This window comes from Falco naumanni, chromosome 3, assembly GCF_017639655.2.
Source record: "Falco naumanni isolate bFalNau1 chromosome 3, bFalNau1.pat, whole genome shotgun sequence".
NCBI lineage: Eukaryota > Metazoa > Chordata > Aves > Falconiformes > Falconidae > Falco > Falco naumanni.
In genome coordinates this window covers 106,930,925-106,947,301 of record NC_054056.1, presented here as the reverse complement: position 1 = coordinate 106,947,301, position 16,377 = coordinate 106,930,925, and the positions used below count along the sequence as shown (strand labels likewise).

General features: G+C 37.0%; 1 protein-coding gene across 2 annotated transcripts in view; it reads left to right on the top strand.

Moving 5' to 3' along the window:
• Nucleotides 1-16,377, top strand: part of ADCY8 (adenylate cyclase 8) — a 131,010-nt gene that overhangs the window by 52,466 nt on the left and 62,167 nt on the right. For both annotated transcript variants that reach the window (XM_040588342.1, XM_040588341.1), the window contains exons 4-5: nt 2,103-2,214; nt 13,271-13,398. In XM_040588342.1, the coding sequence (XP_040444276.1) occupies nt 2,103-2,214; nt 13,271-13,398 (240 nt within the window). The remainder of the gene's footprint in view (nt 1-2,102; nt 2,215-13,270; nt 13,399-16,377) is intronic.

Genomic DNA, 16,377 nt, shown 5'->3' with positions numbered 1-16,377 from the left:
TTTTACTGTAGTTTCTGACCATCAGAATATTTAGCCGAGTCAGTAACATCTTCCACAAGTTTGTCTCAAACAAGGGCAAATGATTGAGTGGACAACACTGAAGGAAGGGAAAAATAAACATCCTTGGATATGATGGGAGATGGTTTGCTAGGAAAGCATGTACTTTGCCTTTTGATGAAACCCAAAAATAACTTTGTCTGGACAACTTCAATAAACATAATTTGAACTTCTGTAGAAGAGTAAATTGATTATCTGCTTCTTCTGTGGCCTTGCAGTAGCTCAGACATATTATTTTATTAAATCTGGTGGAAAGGATCAAGGATCCTTACACTAACTTAAAATGTCTTCCATTACCCTTTTTTACTCTCACAGTAAGTGTTGCTGTAGAAGAATAAAAATAGGGATAAGATGGCCCTTCTGTTTGAATGGAAAAAGAATTGTGGACAGGGATGAAAAGCTGAAACATAATCTATGCTTGAAAGAGATTTAAAATGAAGATTCTGTGTGCTTTAGAGTACAGATACTGTTTGGTTCCTATGCATGCTGCCAGGGACTCAATCTTTTCAAAACTGGGTTTCATCTTATTTTTTCCTAAATGTTGAGCACTGAACACTACGTGCACCATTTCTATATGAATCCTCAAAATTAGTATCCAGTTAGAGTTTTTTGTTGTTTTGAAAATGAAAACTGTAGAAATTAGTTGTTTGAAAATTGTCTTTTTATCAATTTAAGCTATTATTAATATTCATTACTCTTTGGGCAGTTTGGTACTTTACCTTTTAATTTTGTTTTTTCTCAATGGTAAAAATCTTAACCAGCTTGAGAGCCTCTTACTTAATCATCACCCAAACCCTTACCAGTCCATACATATGAAAATGAGTTGAATTATCATTCGTTATATTTTATTGTCCACCTGATCATAACTATATTTATTGTTGGTTATATTACTGATTGTCTGACACGGTCAAATTGTGATCTTGTTCAACACAAATGAAAGATCTTCAGCTGCTCAGATTGTAACACCAGTTATTAGTTTACTTTGAATTGCTAATGAGGTTCATTTAGATTATTTCTAGTCTGTGCCAGCATGGTATTTATTTTTTTGAACATTACTACTTTTTAAAGTAGACAATATTTTTCTTTCTTCAGCTGCTAATTACTGAGCTATTTATTACATGTTTTGGTCTAGGTGATAGCTTGCACACCACAGACTTCATGTGTGTGTGTATGCGTGTATATGTTTCTCTATATTCACATGTGCTCGTTGTAGGCATAGTGAACAGCCAAAGCTGCACGGGTAGAAAATTCACTGGCTGCTGAAATATAGGTCAGACTTCTGTCTGCAACTAGTTTTCTGACTAAGATCCTACCATAACTTCAGGGATCTAATTTGATGCACCTAAATTCAAAGTATGATCACACTGGGCTCCCTGTGAAGTCAATGGAAAGAACAACAAATCATCCAAATAAAGATTCATTCCTTAAACAGAGAGGACCATACTTCTAAATCGGGTACTTCCGTCAAGTCCCTAAAATTAGATGCAATAAAGCTGGCCTGAGTCTGGTGTATATCAAGACTGTTATGAATCTGTTTGTTGTCTTAGGATTTGAGTTTTGTATGGCACATAGATTAATAAAGCCTGAAAATCATACTAAAAGTTGAAATCGCTGAAGTCAAACTCACTGTAAAAAACAACTATATATAAACCCACCCTCGAAGAATACTGTCAGATACTAACAGGCAGCTGGGTGCCAAGTCTTTCTATTTATACAGCCCTTTATGTTATGGATGCACTATGACTCAGCCTTCTCATTGATAAATGGGGACTACTGTGCTTATTAAGGCTTACTTATATCTTCCTGAATTATTTGAAAATCCAAAATTGCATAACACACATTTTTGGCAAAACCCCATTTCATACTTTGTAGTATTTCTTTAGTTCCTTCAGTATTTATACTCACTATTCCAGAATCTCCAAAAGTCTAGAATAAAGTTAAATGAATTTTAAATGAACCTTCACTAGTAAATTGCTGGAAGGTAACTTAGGACATTCAGTTACCAATGGAAATCAACTGCAATCTTAATATCTATTCTTTTTCAGCATTCTTTTTGCAGATGTTAAAGGATTCACCAACCTCTCCACAACTCTGTCAGCCCAGGAGTTGGTCCGAATGCTGAACGAACTCTTTGCCAGATTTGATCGACTAGCACATGTGAGTTAAACATGGTTTATTTGCAAAAGGGTCTGAAGTCAACTCTGTATTTGGGAGTGTTGGGAAATACCCTCTGATCACTTTGAACAATATTCAAAGAATGCCCCCATTGGGTTTTTAAGCATCCATTGAAGATGGAAGACACTGACAAGTTTTACCAAAAGCGATTAGTTCTGACAGCAAGTGAAAGTTCAGATAATCATCAGAACTTCACCTTTCTCTAGTGCTAGACCAAGAATGGTATGAAAGCAGGTCACCTACTGCAGTTTCTAAGGAAGTTTTGTAGTTCTGGTCTGGTAGTCTGGTCCTTGTTGGAATTATTTTATTTTTTTTTTTTTTTTTTTTTAAAGACCATAGCTTTATTTTGACTTTTCTTCTAAGAATTGAAGAAGGTTAAGAGACCTGTTCATTTAAAGGTCATATAATCAGCCACCACAGTCATTGCAATGTTTAGTTACTAGCAGGTTTTACAGTCTTAAGATTGGATTCTGTCTAAATCAGCCATGAAATTAATTAAACACAATAACTATTATGTTAGGAAAATTAATTTCTACTTAATTAGTACTGATTTGGAAAAAAAGCAAAGCACAGAAGTACAAGCAGAACACATGCCCATTTTTGCTAGGCTTGCAATTTTATTTTCTTTTTTGTTTCATTGGTCAAAGTTCTATTTCCTGTGACTATCTTTATGTGTCAACATCTGAGCTGTCTAGTAAGGCTGCTAGTGTAGGCAATGAAGTACATTTAATGGCATTTAGCTTGTAACTTATCCAACCAAATGTAGGCACCTACTATGGGAAAACAGGAATTACATTCTGAATATCATTGTCCATGCTCTCTACTTACTGTAAAGAGAGCCTAGAGTGGCTTGCTCTGACGTACACATCTACATCCCTGCCTGATTTTTGTACATTTCTGGTCCAGGGTTATGGTTTATTTATTACACTGGCATCAGTAAGACCCTTGGTGTCATCTCTTAGCTTGCAAATAAGAGTCAAGAAAGACAAGACTTCTGTAATTATTCAAAGCTTTTTTGAGTCAGCTCTTTTTATCTCAAATAGCAATGTGTTTTCTCACGTACAGAGTGATGCCATAACCTATTGCCTGGACACTTGCAAATGGGTATTTTTTTTTTGTTAAAATATTTTTTTCCAATCTAACAAACCTCATCAACTCTGGTCTACATTAAAAACCAAACAGTATGAAAGAACTTACTTCAGTCCTGTCTTTTAGAAAGCTTATAGGAGTAATGTCTCCTTCTGGATGACTTGACAAAAATAGCTACCCTAACCAAAGAAATGCATTTTAAACCAAATTAAATGTATCTATGTCACAGAAGCATTTTAGGAAGAATATGTACACAATATGACTTATTGCTTTGATTTACATTTTGATTTTGCCTAGCATCCTTGGTAGAACAGATTCCTCTTTCATGATCATTAACTGTATTTTCTAATCATTCCAGAAACTACATTTAACCAATAAAGATTTTGTATAGAAAGACTAGATCCAGTACAGGGGTGGAGAATAATGAAGGCATTTACATCTAAAAGTGTAATCCGGAGAATCCTTCCTCACTTTTCACTTAACCCTGAAGGCACTTCCCTGCTTGGTTTTAGTATTTTATAGGAACTGAAATTTTTGTTTCTTTAAATGCCCAGGGTTTCTCCCTTCCCTGTGGTTCATACAACTCTTACTTAAGCCTTCTAGAAAGTTTTCTGTCACATCCTAAACTCATAAATCTTCATGGAGAACATTGAATACACCTCCATGGGACTGGATATCTCAAAAATGTAGGTGAGTTTATCTTAAACAGTAATAAATATACCAGTTTGTCTAACAGAGCCAAAAATTTCTTACCCAGGAATTTGCAGAGTTTGGGATGAAATAACTTCTCTGTCTTCAAAACTTCATCAGGACAGTCACCTCTCAATGTCCCAGTTGCTAAGTTCAAGGCTCTAGGCTCCTTCATGTATTTTCTTTCCTAATCTGTGAATTTGCTTTTCTCCTCTATACATCACTGACTAGACTAGCCCAGCTGTCTAGATCAATCCTCTGAAAGGTAGAAGACACAGGGAGGAATCACTGCAGAAATTGAACAGATTTGAATACAAAGATTACAGTGATCTAACCACAACTAATTAAAATTTATTAAAAAGAAGGGTATTTTGATTGTGTTCCTTGTTTGTGGTTTCTGAGATGTGGATGTCATGGAACCTGCCTGATGTGCTGACAATTAGAGGTGCCCTAGAGAAGAGCAGAAGTTCTACATGGCTTTGGGTGTTTCTGTCCAACCCGAGGAGATGAACTCTCCCTCTGCACTTTGTGGGAAACCAAGACTCCTCACTCAGGTTTCTGGACTCTTGTGGAAGTGCCAGCTACCTAAAATATAAGGGCCTAAATCTTGTATTGAACTGAACCTTTGCCAAGTGGAGAATGACTGGTCCATTTCCCAAATTTTAAGGACTTGTGGTGTACATGGACCTATCAACCTATCTGACTGATATTGTGTAGAGCTTTTACACCTGGCAAAGGTTCATCTTTTGGAAAAACTCCCAGTGTTCATCTGAAGGTCCCAGGAGATGGAGGAATACTTGTGTATCTTGGAAGTCTGTTCCAGTGCCTTAACACTTTCACTGGTAATTCATTATGGCTTGTTTCTTATTTGATTTTTCTGAATTTGAATTACATCCCTTGATTTTTGCTATGACCTATCTTTAATAGACAAAAGAACCATTTTGCAGCCATTGATTTTCTCTGGGAACACATTTGTGTGCTTGGTCAAGCCACATTTCAGTTTTCCTTTTGGCAAAAGAAACAGATCAAGCTCATTGCAAGGCTTTTTCTCTGTAAGTTTTATTCCTTCAAATAATTTTTGGGACTAGTGTTTTGGACTGCCTCAATTGTTTTCAGAATCTCTTTTAAGGCATAGGTACTGGCATTGAAAGTAGTGTTCCTGGACTAACCTCCTCTAGTGTGGTGGAGGCATATCTTCATCATTCCTCCTATTTTATTTCTTTCATCACTGTCCAAAAATCATGTTTCTGAACATACAGTGATGACATTATTGTACATATAATTGTCCATATAAAACCCATATAATTTTGGCTTTTTATGATCTTGCTGTCTTCTTACAAACACCATGCCTGCATGGTAATCGATCATTCTAGCAGTCTTATTCCTTCTGCAAATGGTATTAGAAATTGTTTCATACTTGCCTGTAAATCCCTGACAGGCCTTTTGGAAAGTGATCCTTTCAAGACCTCCCTAGAAGGATATTCCACTAAGGAGGATTACACATTCACATCTAGATATCAGATCTGTCACTTAACTGGTTCTTAATCATCTTAACTAGAGTTATCATAACTCTTTTAAAAATAGACACTGTTACTCAAAATCTTGGGTTTTGCTAAGAATTGTCATTAACGTACAGAGGCCAGTTGCAGAAAGCTTGAGGCAGTTTCTTTAGATTTTAAAGGAAAATCCTCATAAATCCTTATTTACTCCTAAAAAAAGTAGTATTTTATAATCCCATATAAAGGATTGTTTGATCTGCTTTATCATCTTATATAAATCATATAATATTAAAGAAGACATTATTTCACAGCTTACCAAAGAATGTAATTTAGCTTAGTTTCTTCTTTCTTTCTTCAGCTTTCTTTTTTCTTGTGCAATGCAAAAGCAATGAGAGCTCAGATTTTTTTCTATTATTCAGTCGATTGCATCAAGTATTACAGCATATGTTGATGCATATAAATTCCATAATGTATGTATCATTAGCACAGAACACTGAATAGAAATTAGAACTCAGTTCAGTATTTCTTATAAGAAAGAAATATAATATTACGTTATGTACAGCCATTTCCCCTTTCTAATAACTTTATGACATTTTAAAAAGATTTATAGTTATTGAGGAGAAAAGTGACAGCAAGGAAGAAAAATAAGTCAGCATAAAACAGAACTGAAGAAAAAAAATTCCTTATATATCTGTCTACTGAAAGGCCTAAACAGAAACTTAATTAATATCAATATTTTCCTTAGGCAGAAATTTTGAGGAGAGAAGGGAAATAAGATGATATTTGGTGAGATACTTCAGTGTAAAAAAAGTCCTGCTTTGATGAAATAATAGGGGTTTTTTTACATTTGTTTTTCCTCTGCCTTTGCAGTGCTAGATGTCAGCCAATATTCTGATATAAATTGTTTGTCATATTTCTAAATGTATCCACACTGCGTGTAGATTTAGTTTCAGATGTGACAAAGAGGAAAGTGTAAAACCCTGAACAGAAGAGCAGACATCTGTGAGCTTTGTTGCAAACAGCAGCTGAGATGTAGTCCAACATCACTGAGACCTAAAGATAACATGAAGGCACGGCATTTTAGTTTAGACATATATACAAAGACAAACACAGAGACAACCTTAGATATGAGTTTGGACCCATCTGTAATATGAAGCATTGAAGCTGAAACAGAAATCTTCCCCTGAAAGATTAAAATCCATGGATTTCATATGAGAATAAAGTGGCTGGCCTGTAAGACACTTCACCTCTTTACAGTCTCATCAGTTCCCAAACTATAAACCAGAATAACAGTGCTTCTTACTCAGAGGAACTGTAGTTGCTGAATGAAAAATTCACACTTTAATATAGGCCTTTTTTCTCCTTATGTTCACTAGCCTGGTGTTAGTGGGAGAGTTATTTATGTAATGTGAATCACAGGTTGCTTTTGCTTATTAAAGAACTGATTATCTTACTTTATCTTTCTATAAGAGGTGGTCTTTTCCCATGACCTTTGTTAAATTCTTTCTTGTGAGAGCGCAGAAAACCTGCCAAAAAATTCCTTCAATGGCGTATTACCAGTCTTACTTGTGACTAGCGTTTCCAGGGGTGGAAACCAGCCAAACTAGCAGGCTCCACAAGAATGCATCACCCTATAGCCCCAGTACAACACCTGCACCAGCTGGTATCAAAGAGGAAAGAGTGGAAGGTGTTAAAGGCTCTTTTGTCTCCTCAAGAAATTCATGACCACATTTAACCTCTGAGCTGGCAGTGCTTTGTTCTTTTGTGAAATGATCTTCAAACACATAACCCGTAGGACTCTGGAGACTCCCTAAAAAACCCTGTCTGTTTAAACACATATGCCAGTAAAAAAAAGGTGAATTTCTTCATGCATGTATGTTTGGCATACTGTATTAAGAAGCAGAGTTAATGGGATTATGAGTGTACATATACGATATTTAGCTAATTTTAAGGACATTGTATGCATTTATAATAATGGGAGGAGGTGAATGCTTTTTTTGTAGTGCTTAATTCTAGGCTGTTTTCCCTCCTCACCAGCATCAACAACTAATTGTCTTATACTAATGAATAAAAAACACTATTAAACAATGTTCTTACTAAAGTTATAGTACTTCAGAAGTTAAAGAGCCTAGTAGATCATCAAAAGACCTGAACAATCAAATAAAACCCTGGTGCACAAAACACTTTCAGAAGTGATAGTCTACAGGCATTTTATGAAAAAAAATCAGATGAAAATGACAGATGAAATAAAACTTCCGTTTCCAAATTTCTCAATGATTTAGAAACTAAGAGTTACGTAAATCCAAAACTAATCCCCTCCCCCGCCATGCTCTGTTGACTACATTGAGATTTGAATGACATTTAGGCTTTACAAGCATATATTTGAGAAATGTCCACCTCACACTTCATGTATCTGCAGTCCTAGAAATTCCTAAGGGTCAGAATTTCCATGCAGAATTGCTCGTGCCTTAGCAGGGAAGAACCACACCTTGAATCTTCCTAACAGGGATTTCTGTGCCTAAATACACTAACGGCATAATCTACTAATTAGCAGTAGCTGGCAAGGATGGTTGTTCACAAGACACAACAGCCACAGCTGGTTTTCGTCCACAGTATGGCAAGGGACAGAAGTGTTGACATATTTGAAAACTCATGCAGGAATGTGCCTCAGTTCCTTCTGCAACATGAGAGACCCCAAATCTGTATTTTCTGTCAGCCTGGAGAAGTCCTAATCACCCCACTCTAGGCTATTCTAAAAAGAGAAAGCATTCCTTATGTGATCTGATAAACTATGTAAAAATAATTTAATATAGAGCTATATTTAAGTATCCCTTGGTCCAGGCAGGGAATGAAAGATTGCCACATTTTTCCTTTTGTGTGTATAAAAAATAGCAACAGTCCTTGCAACCGTGACTGGTTGCTCCTGGTCCTCTTTTCTGCCTGCACCACCGGACTCGAGAACTTCCCTCCATCTGGCTCTGTCAAGATCCCAGCTGTTTTCCAAAGTGACAGAGCTGCAATAGTTGGAATTCGGATGGATGTCTCCCTCCAGCCCACCCCAAACCAGCCTGCTGATTAAGAGCTTTGGCCTAGCCCCCATTTGTGCTGTGACAGGCCTTTTATCTAGGTTTCCTATGCCTTTGGCAAATGTTTCGGGAACTGAGCTATTGTACACAAGGGCCAAGTCCCTGCCTCCTCCCACTCTGGCCACCTTTTCAAAGGAGTTTTTGGTGTCTTTGTTCTGCAGTTCAGCCTCAGTAATCTCTCATCCACACTGTTTCAGATTTTTCACTTGAAATTTAAAAAATTGCAGATGTGGACTTTTCTGTGGGCTGTTTGCTAACCGATGGGATTCCGTTCAAAAGTAGGTGTGGTGATTAATTCAGGATTGAAAATGTGGTGTAACTTATAAAACACAATCACTTTTTTCCCTCATCAGACATTTAGTCCAAGGAAACAAGAAATATTAATGAAGTTTCTGGCTGCATCTTTCAGTAAAGTGGTATTTGTGCAACTAATTTCTTCAGCTCTACCTTATGCCAGTTTGCTTTGCTTCCTTTGCAGTCCCTAGGAATGTATTTAATAAGCTTAAACATAAATCATTCACATATGTGAGGCAATTATTTATGAAATATCCGCATATTTTCTTTTGGTCTGGATTAAGATGATTTGGAAAAAAGACTTCTTATCAATTGCTATTGAATACATCTAGAACTATTATTCATAGTCGAGTATTTGAGTCTGCTCAATATCCCCAGACAAAATTTCTACTGATTTCAATTGATCTTGGCAGAATCAGGCCCTTTAATCTTCCACTTGTAGCAACTGAGCAGCTGCGAATAAGGGGAAAAAAAGCCCCCGTTTATGACATGCTGAGTAATTAATTGATACCTTCAGTAAATGGCATTAATGAGTGAGTATGGGGAGGGATGTGAAGTTGATGGATGCTGATGTGAATGTCTGTATAATATCAGCTGTCAATCACAAGCCTAAGACAACTTCTGGAATTGCTTATGGGAAGAGGAAGAGGAATAGAATAAAGGCAAGATCACAATAGACTCACAACAGTGTAAGGATTTACCACGGTAGTGTAATGCCTGCTGCATCAAAGTTCCTGTATGGACATTACATCTTATTTAAATAATTTACCCATTTTACAAGTTCTTCGTACATGATTATATTTTTCATTCATTTTCATTTAATATTGACTTGCAACACTTAGATATCGTGGTGAGATGGCTTTAGGAAGTGGCTTTGAGCTCCAGAGGGTGAGGAAAACCTTGAATGCTCTTATTATCATTTTAGACCACTGAAAAGCAGGTAGACCCTTACAAAACTCATTCTTTTTACAGCTACAACATGACTACCCACAATTTGCCGTGAAACTAACCTTAATGTACTAATACAACCAGCCGGATAAAGCATCTACTTTAAACTGTAGATGTGATTAGGCTACATTGTTATCAGAAGCAATCTCAAGAGACCATGCAGTCCTCCTCTGCCAAAGGCAGATCCCATTAACCCTCTGTCCTTCCTGGCAGTTGTCAAATTATCTTCTTTACCTGAAATGTTTCCAGTGATAAAAAATCTACAGTTTACTTTTTAAATAGGTATAATGGGAATAATAAGGGAAGAATAAAAAGGGTAAGGGCAATATAGTCAGACTGTAGTGCAGTTCATGTTTAACAGTCATAATGTTACGAACAGGGCAAATAAGGAAGGCAAGGAGTCATTTAAGTGCTCCTTGTGGCTTCTTGTGCCAATAGAGATACTCTGCCTGGCCTTTGCACGGCTCCAGAGGGACACACATCTTATGTCATGTCTGCTAGTCCTGTGTGAGTGCCTCACATACCCAGAGGTCTTACTGATGCACCATAAGCTTATGTGCAGACAACTGAAATGAAGCCCAGCCAAGCTGTAACTGTGAGCTGAATCAGTCCCTAGGCTTCACTGACTGCATTGCCTGGCTCTCCTTTGACTGTAATGGCAACCTTGACTGCTGGCTGACATATGGACACTATATATAGTCATCTCTGTTTGGATATCTCACTCTGTAGATGACTTCCTGAGTTTTGGCAGATGAGCGTAGAGGTGACGTATCGTGACAAGAAAAGGCATGCGTTCATGTGCAGCTGGACGGATTTCCTGTGTCACGCACATGCGCTCACATTTACATACATCAAACTCTCCTTAGCAGGTCTTGTTACGCATTAGCATTCTTCTTTCTTATTCTTATAAAAATCACACCTTTTTGAAGTGGTCTGCCTTTTTCTGATTTTCAGAAAATGAGGAGATATGCAGCCAGGTGACAGAAGTCTCATCTGCCTTTAACGGAATCAGCACTTCAGCCAGTTTAAATGGGTCATTAAGAACCAAACAGCTGAGGTTTTTTTCTGTTGCAGACTATGTTCTCTAACTGTGCTGAATTAGATGCTTATTTAATACGTGATTCCCACATTGTCAGACAGTCAGGTACCACAGGTGCAAGACTTCATGATAGATGTTGCACGTAAAATTGTAATTATAATACTAAAATATGATACTACTTGATATATGTCTGTCTGTCTTTCCTGGAAATTGACTTATTTTCCCCCTTTTTTTTTTCACTATTGTACTATGAAGTTACCAGTTGTAATGTATTTGTAGTGGGTCTGAACGGAGTTAAAGTGCTGCCTTTTGCTTTACTCCACCTCAGTCAAACCAATAGGATGTTGTAAATGCTCCTTTTACTTTGTAGATGTAAAGGCAAATGTCAAATAGAATATGAATCAATCAAATGGCACTATTAGAAAAAACAAAGAACTTTAGAATCTGTGGTTTATAATATCGTTATCTCTTTGCATTTTGTCTAACCAGGGAAAAAGGAAAGAAGCTTAAGGAAGCCCACTAACAGTTTGACATGCCATTGAGTCCTCATTACTTGTTGACTAACTTTAATGTTTTGTAGTTTCACCCTAGAGAAAAAAAAAAAAAAAGAAAAGATAAAGTGAAAACTGCAGTAAAATCAAATCTCTAATTCTTTCCATTGAGGAGGAAACATAAAAAATTGTTTTGGTGGATTTTAGGTTGTATGATTTCAGTTGCAGCCATGTGAAAATACCCAGTCTTCACTTGTGTGGGTCTGCAGAGGTGTTGAAGAGGACAAGGAAAGAGGAATGTTATATATGACTTTTGACATTTTAGAAGCTTGACTTCAGTCTAGAATTTCCTTGTGAAACTTGGGCAGCTAGACATTGCACTGAGAGCCAGCACTGGTATTAGCTGGAGACTGAGCCAAAGCTTCAAACACAGTCAGTTCCTACTGATGGTTTAAGAAGATTTCAGGGTGAATCAGCTTATTTTGGCCCTATGCCCAGAGCAGATTTTACCCTCGCTGGCATGCTTAAAGCTTCAGCTGACTTCTGCAAAAGTACAAGCGTTTAGGTTCTCTGTGCCACTCTAAGATTTACAAAGATTTGTCTGAGGTGGACTACAAAGCTTCATTCTTCCTAGGCAAAATCTTGAATAATAATCTGTAGTCTCATTCATTTTGCCAGTACTCAATTCCTTAGGCACAGTCAGTGTTCACATTTGCTCCTATATCCTACTTAATGTTGTCTCTTTCCCCAGTGGGTTTAGTGCATCCCCACTCCTTTGATTAATGCAGCCCCCACCACAGGTTGTCAGAGAGAAAGAGAAAAGCTGAAATAAATACCACAGGCAAAATTTTGCTATCATCTAATGAACCAGTTTTACAAATCGTTATCCTGCTCCCTAGCAACGACTGGTCTTCATTTTAATGTTCTGTCATTGAAACCTTTACTGATGGAGTGCTAATACTGCAATCAACGACTATCCATCATAGATAGTCACTTCCCTGACTCAACTTGTAATACTGTCTGGTCCTAGCTGCTTGCAGCTCTGTTGTCAAATTATTATGGTCTCTCTTCCTGTGCACTGATTGTCTCCTGTGAGTGCCAAGCCATCAGAATACATTGGGAAAGTTTACAGCTAATCTTGGGCTCATTTTCCTTGTCTGGTGTTGTGGTTTAAGTGCAAAAGTTTTGGCAACTTAGGTATTTCCGCTCACTAGAGAAGGCTCTTCTAAAATAATGATCCAATCGCACAGCAACAGGCTGTTTCAGTATATAAGGAACTGTTAATATGTATTTATAAAATGAAATTCGGTATTTTGCTCCTAGGGTAAAGGATGTCTTTAGGTGGATGCCAAATAAACACCATTTCTCCACAGTACAAGTCTAATGCGAAATGTGTTCATTTGACATCCTTGGCATGCAGATGCTTGATCAGCTCCTATAGCTATTGGGAATGCTTGAGCGTAACAGTAGAAACTTTAGATGGGAAGGGACTATCAGTAGGAGGAAAGAGGTTTTTCATTTATTTCCAGTGTAAAAAGGGGGCAGAAATGATGCCCTGGAGGAATACAGTCTAAAATGGAATATTTGTTATCTCAGCTGGCGTTTCTGAATCTTTGGCCTAGCTTCCACCCGAACTCTGATGAGACCTTTCTCACCATCAGCAAAGACATCTCTGACTAGCATAACACAAAAGTCACTATATTGTTTTTATTGAAAACATAAAAGGTACTATATTTCAAAAGTGAAATAAATCGGGGTTGTATTAATCACAAGAAGAAAACATCTAGCAACAAGTTTTAATTTTTTTTTTTAGTACTTTTTTCAACTACTTTCACATTCACCCTAAAGTTAGGAAAAAATATCTGCAAATCTTTTCTTTCTCTTTGATACATTTATGTATAGGAACACCACTGTCTTCGAATAAAGATCCTGGGGGACTGCTACTACTGTGTGTCAGGGCTCCCAGAACCTCGCCAGGACCATGCACACTGCTGTGTTGAAATGGGGCTCAGCATGATCAAAACTATCAGGTAATGCCTTTTTCCCCCCTTCTTCTTCTTCTTCTTGTTTTGTTGTTTCTGACAGCATCCTGAACTTCTTATCTGAGAGTGTTATTACTAGACAAGTAATTCTGATGGTAGTTCAGAGACCTCAGGATTATCACTATGAAAAGGGTAGGACTTTTTCAATCCGTGTGATGTGTGGGGACCAACATTAAATGCATTTTACTAACCTGTGCTGCTTCAGAGCATGTATCACGATAGCTGTGTGTGCATTGCAAGTGGTAGTTTTCACAGTTCTTAATAGTTCTCAGTTGGTACTGTTATTTTGAGGAGGAGGAGACTGAATTGCTTCCTAAAATCTCTTTAATAAAATAAAACAATATAAAGACTAAATAGCTGTGGCAACACTTTAGCTTGGGAACTAGCTCATAGACAAACTCGTAAGCACTAAGATTTGCCCAATGAGCAAATTTTACTTGTTAAATTAGGTTGGAGCTTAAATCCACAAGCACTGGAAGTGTTTTAATTAAGGGATGTGTTCCCATCATGTAAATATAGTTGTGTTGCTGATAGATTATTGTATTTTGATGCAATAGGGATTAATAACATTTTAGCAGTCCATGCATAGAGCTAGTCCAACCATTTACCATGACAGTGGCCAACATCTAATGCCCCAAAAGAGGGTTTCTCCATCTTTTTTATCCTCTATATCAATGTTGCTAAGTTCCCTTTATCCAAATACTTCCTTGGTTGCTGTCTTCCCTAAAAAAGTGTTGCCTAACCCAAGCACTCTCCTCATTCCATGGATGTTTTGCTGTCCAATCTCTTCACCTGCTTGTTTTCCAGGCTGCTTTGCCCCCTTAATCTGAGTGTGTCTCATTATGTACATTACACAGTTAATGCATACTTCAGCTACATTACTGACATTTTATTAAGGAGTGAATTTGACAAAAAAATAATTGATGGAAAACGTAGCCGAATAATGATTATGCAACAATGATCTCTAAGAAAGTTGGATTCAATTATTACAGACTAAATGTTGCACAAAGTAATCAATATTTTGCTTCTAGAATCACTACAGTGAAAGTGAAACATGAATTAGAGAACACAGAGATTAAAAAATCCACCAGTATTGTTAAAGATTCTTGTGAAACACACATCAAATCATTTGCATTTGTTTAGTAATACCATCTGCAGCAAATGTATTGTAAGTCATTTTTCTTCTACAATAGTAAATTTCTCTGAATCTCCTTACACATGTGGAAGTCTCTAACACCCTGGTGCTGTTTTATGAACTGGGTCTCAAAGGCAGTAATCCATTAGAAATGGTACTGTATTTTTAGTACCTTAAATGACAGTTATATTCAGTGAGAGCTGCAAAACCAAAGTCCATTAGGACTTGGGTCATCCTGGGCTAATTTAATTCAAATTTCCTCCAATTTGTTTAATAATTCCAGTATCTGAATTTCTGGCCATTCAATGAGCATGATTTCACCCCCAGGCTTTTCTGTTCTGAGTATCGGAGCCTTATTGTTACTTATCTTAATATGTGTTCATACAGTTCACAGGGAGACCAATCTTTCCATGGGATATTACAAATACTTCAGTCCTGTATATTCCTGAAAAGAACATTCCTCAGAAATATTAAATATTACTGACAGAATTTGGAGTTATCTACAGTCCATTAATTAGAACTTAATTTAGTAGATATCTCTCATAGTTAAAATAAAAAAAAAAACGCCCTTCTTTAGAAAACTGAGTTTCTACTATATTGATCACTGCAGAAGTTCATCAGATCTAAAAACTGTTAGAAATTACATTCTGATAATCATAAAATGTGTAGGTCCAAAATAATAGGCAAGTGATCCAAGATATGAAAAACCATCATTCAGACTTCACAGTTACATTGAAGTTACATAGACAAACTCAAAACCCTCTTGCAAATCAGTGGATGTTTACACAAGACTTCCAAAAATTTCACTACTAAGCCTACATGAGCAGTTGTTTCTTCTCCTCCTTGCAGAGTTATAGCTTAGCTTTAAATCTTAGCTATATTTTAGCTCAAGCACTTAGCCTAGCTTAAGAATTAGACATCAAAACAAAAACGAGGATTTTTGCTACAACAACTCACCTGTAATTGGAATTTAGTCACCTAAATCATGGACGGCAGTCCAGGTATTTTTGTAACTCCTGATTCTTGTACCCATTTAAGCTCTTTACGCAATTAATGCAGAAGGAAGTTTTAAATTAGGCAGACCAGGTTTTCCCCACAAGATCCTCCAAGATCCCTGTTCTCTCTATTGACAACAGGCAGTTGGTAACATTGCAAGGTCAGTACCAACACTTCTGGTGAGGTGGTACCCAAAAATCTATAATCTCAGGGTACCATTAACTGAATTTTCCTTCTAGCCTTCTTGATGACTGTATGGTCAGCGGGAATCAAATAAAAGCATCAAATCTATTCGTTATACAACATGTAAAATAAATCTACATGGACAGATTGACTCACAAGAGAAATCTGAGTGTTTTCATACACCTCATATCCATACAGCTGAAGTGTTAATTTATTGTTGAGACTCTGCTAGATCTTAAGCTCATATATCAAGGATTTAGACTAAGTCTTGCTGCTCCAATTCTGTCTTTGCAGATGTGAGGAACTGTTCAGAACTCAACAAAACAATCCAAGATCATTATTTTCTCTGTAATGATTTTTTACATCTCTGTGTCTTGTTACAAACTGTGTTACAAGAAAAGCTATTATTTATTCCACTCTGTCTCATACTTTGCTCCCTTAACCACTGAGTACAATTGAAATACAACTTTCAGCCATGGGAAGTTTCCACGAAATCTGATATATACTCTGAAGCAAGGAAGCTTTGCCCCATCACATTTGTGCACGAGCAAGAATCCTAACTCCAGCTCTCTTGAAAACCCAGCCTCCCGTAAACTCTCTTTAGTTGCAGTTGGAAATGTAAATTAAAATAAAAAGAACAAGCTCTTAATGAG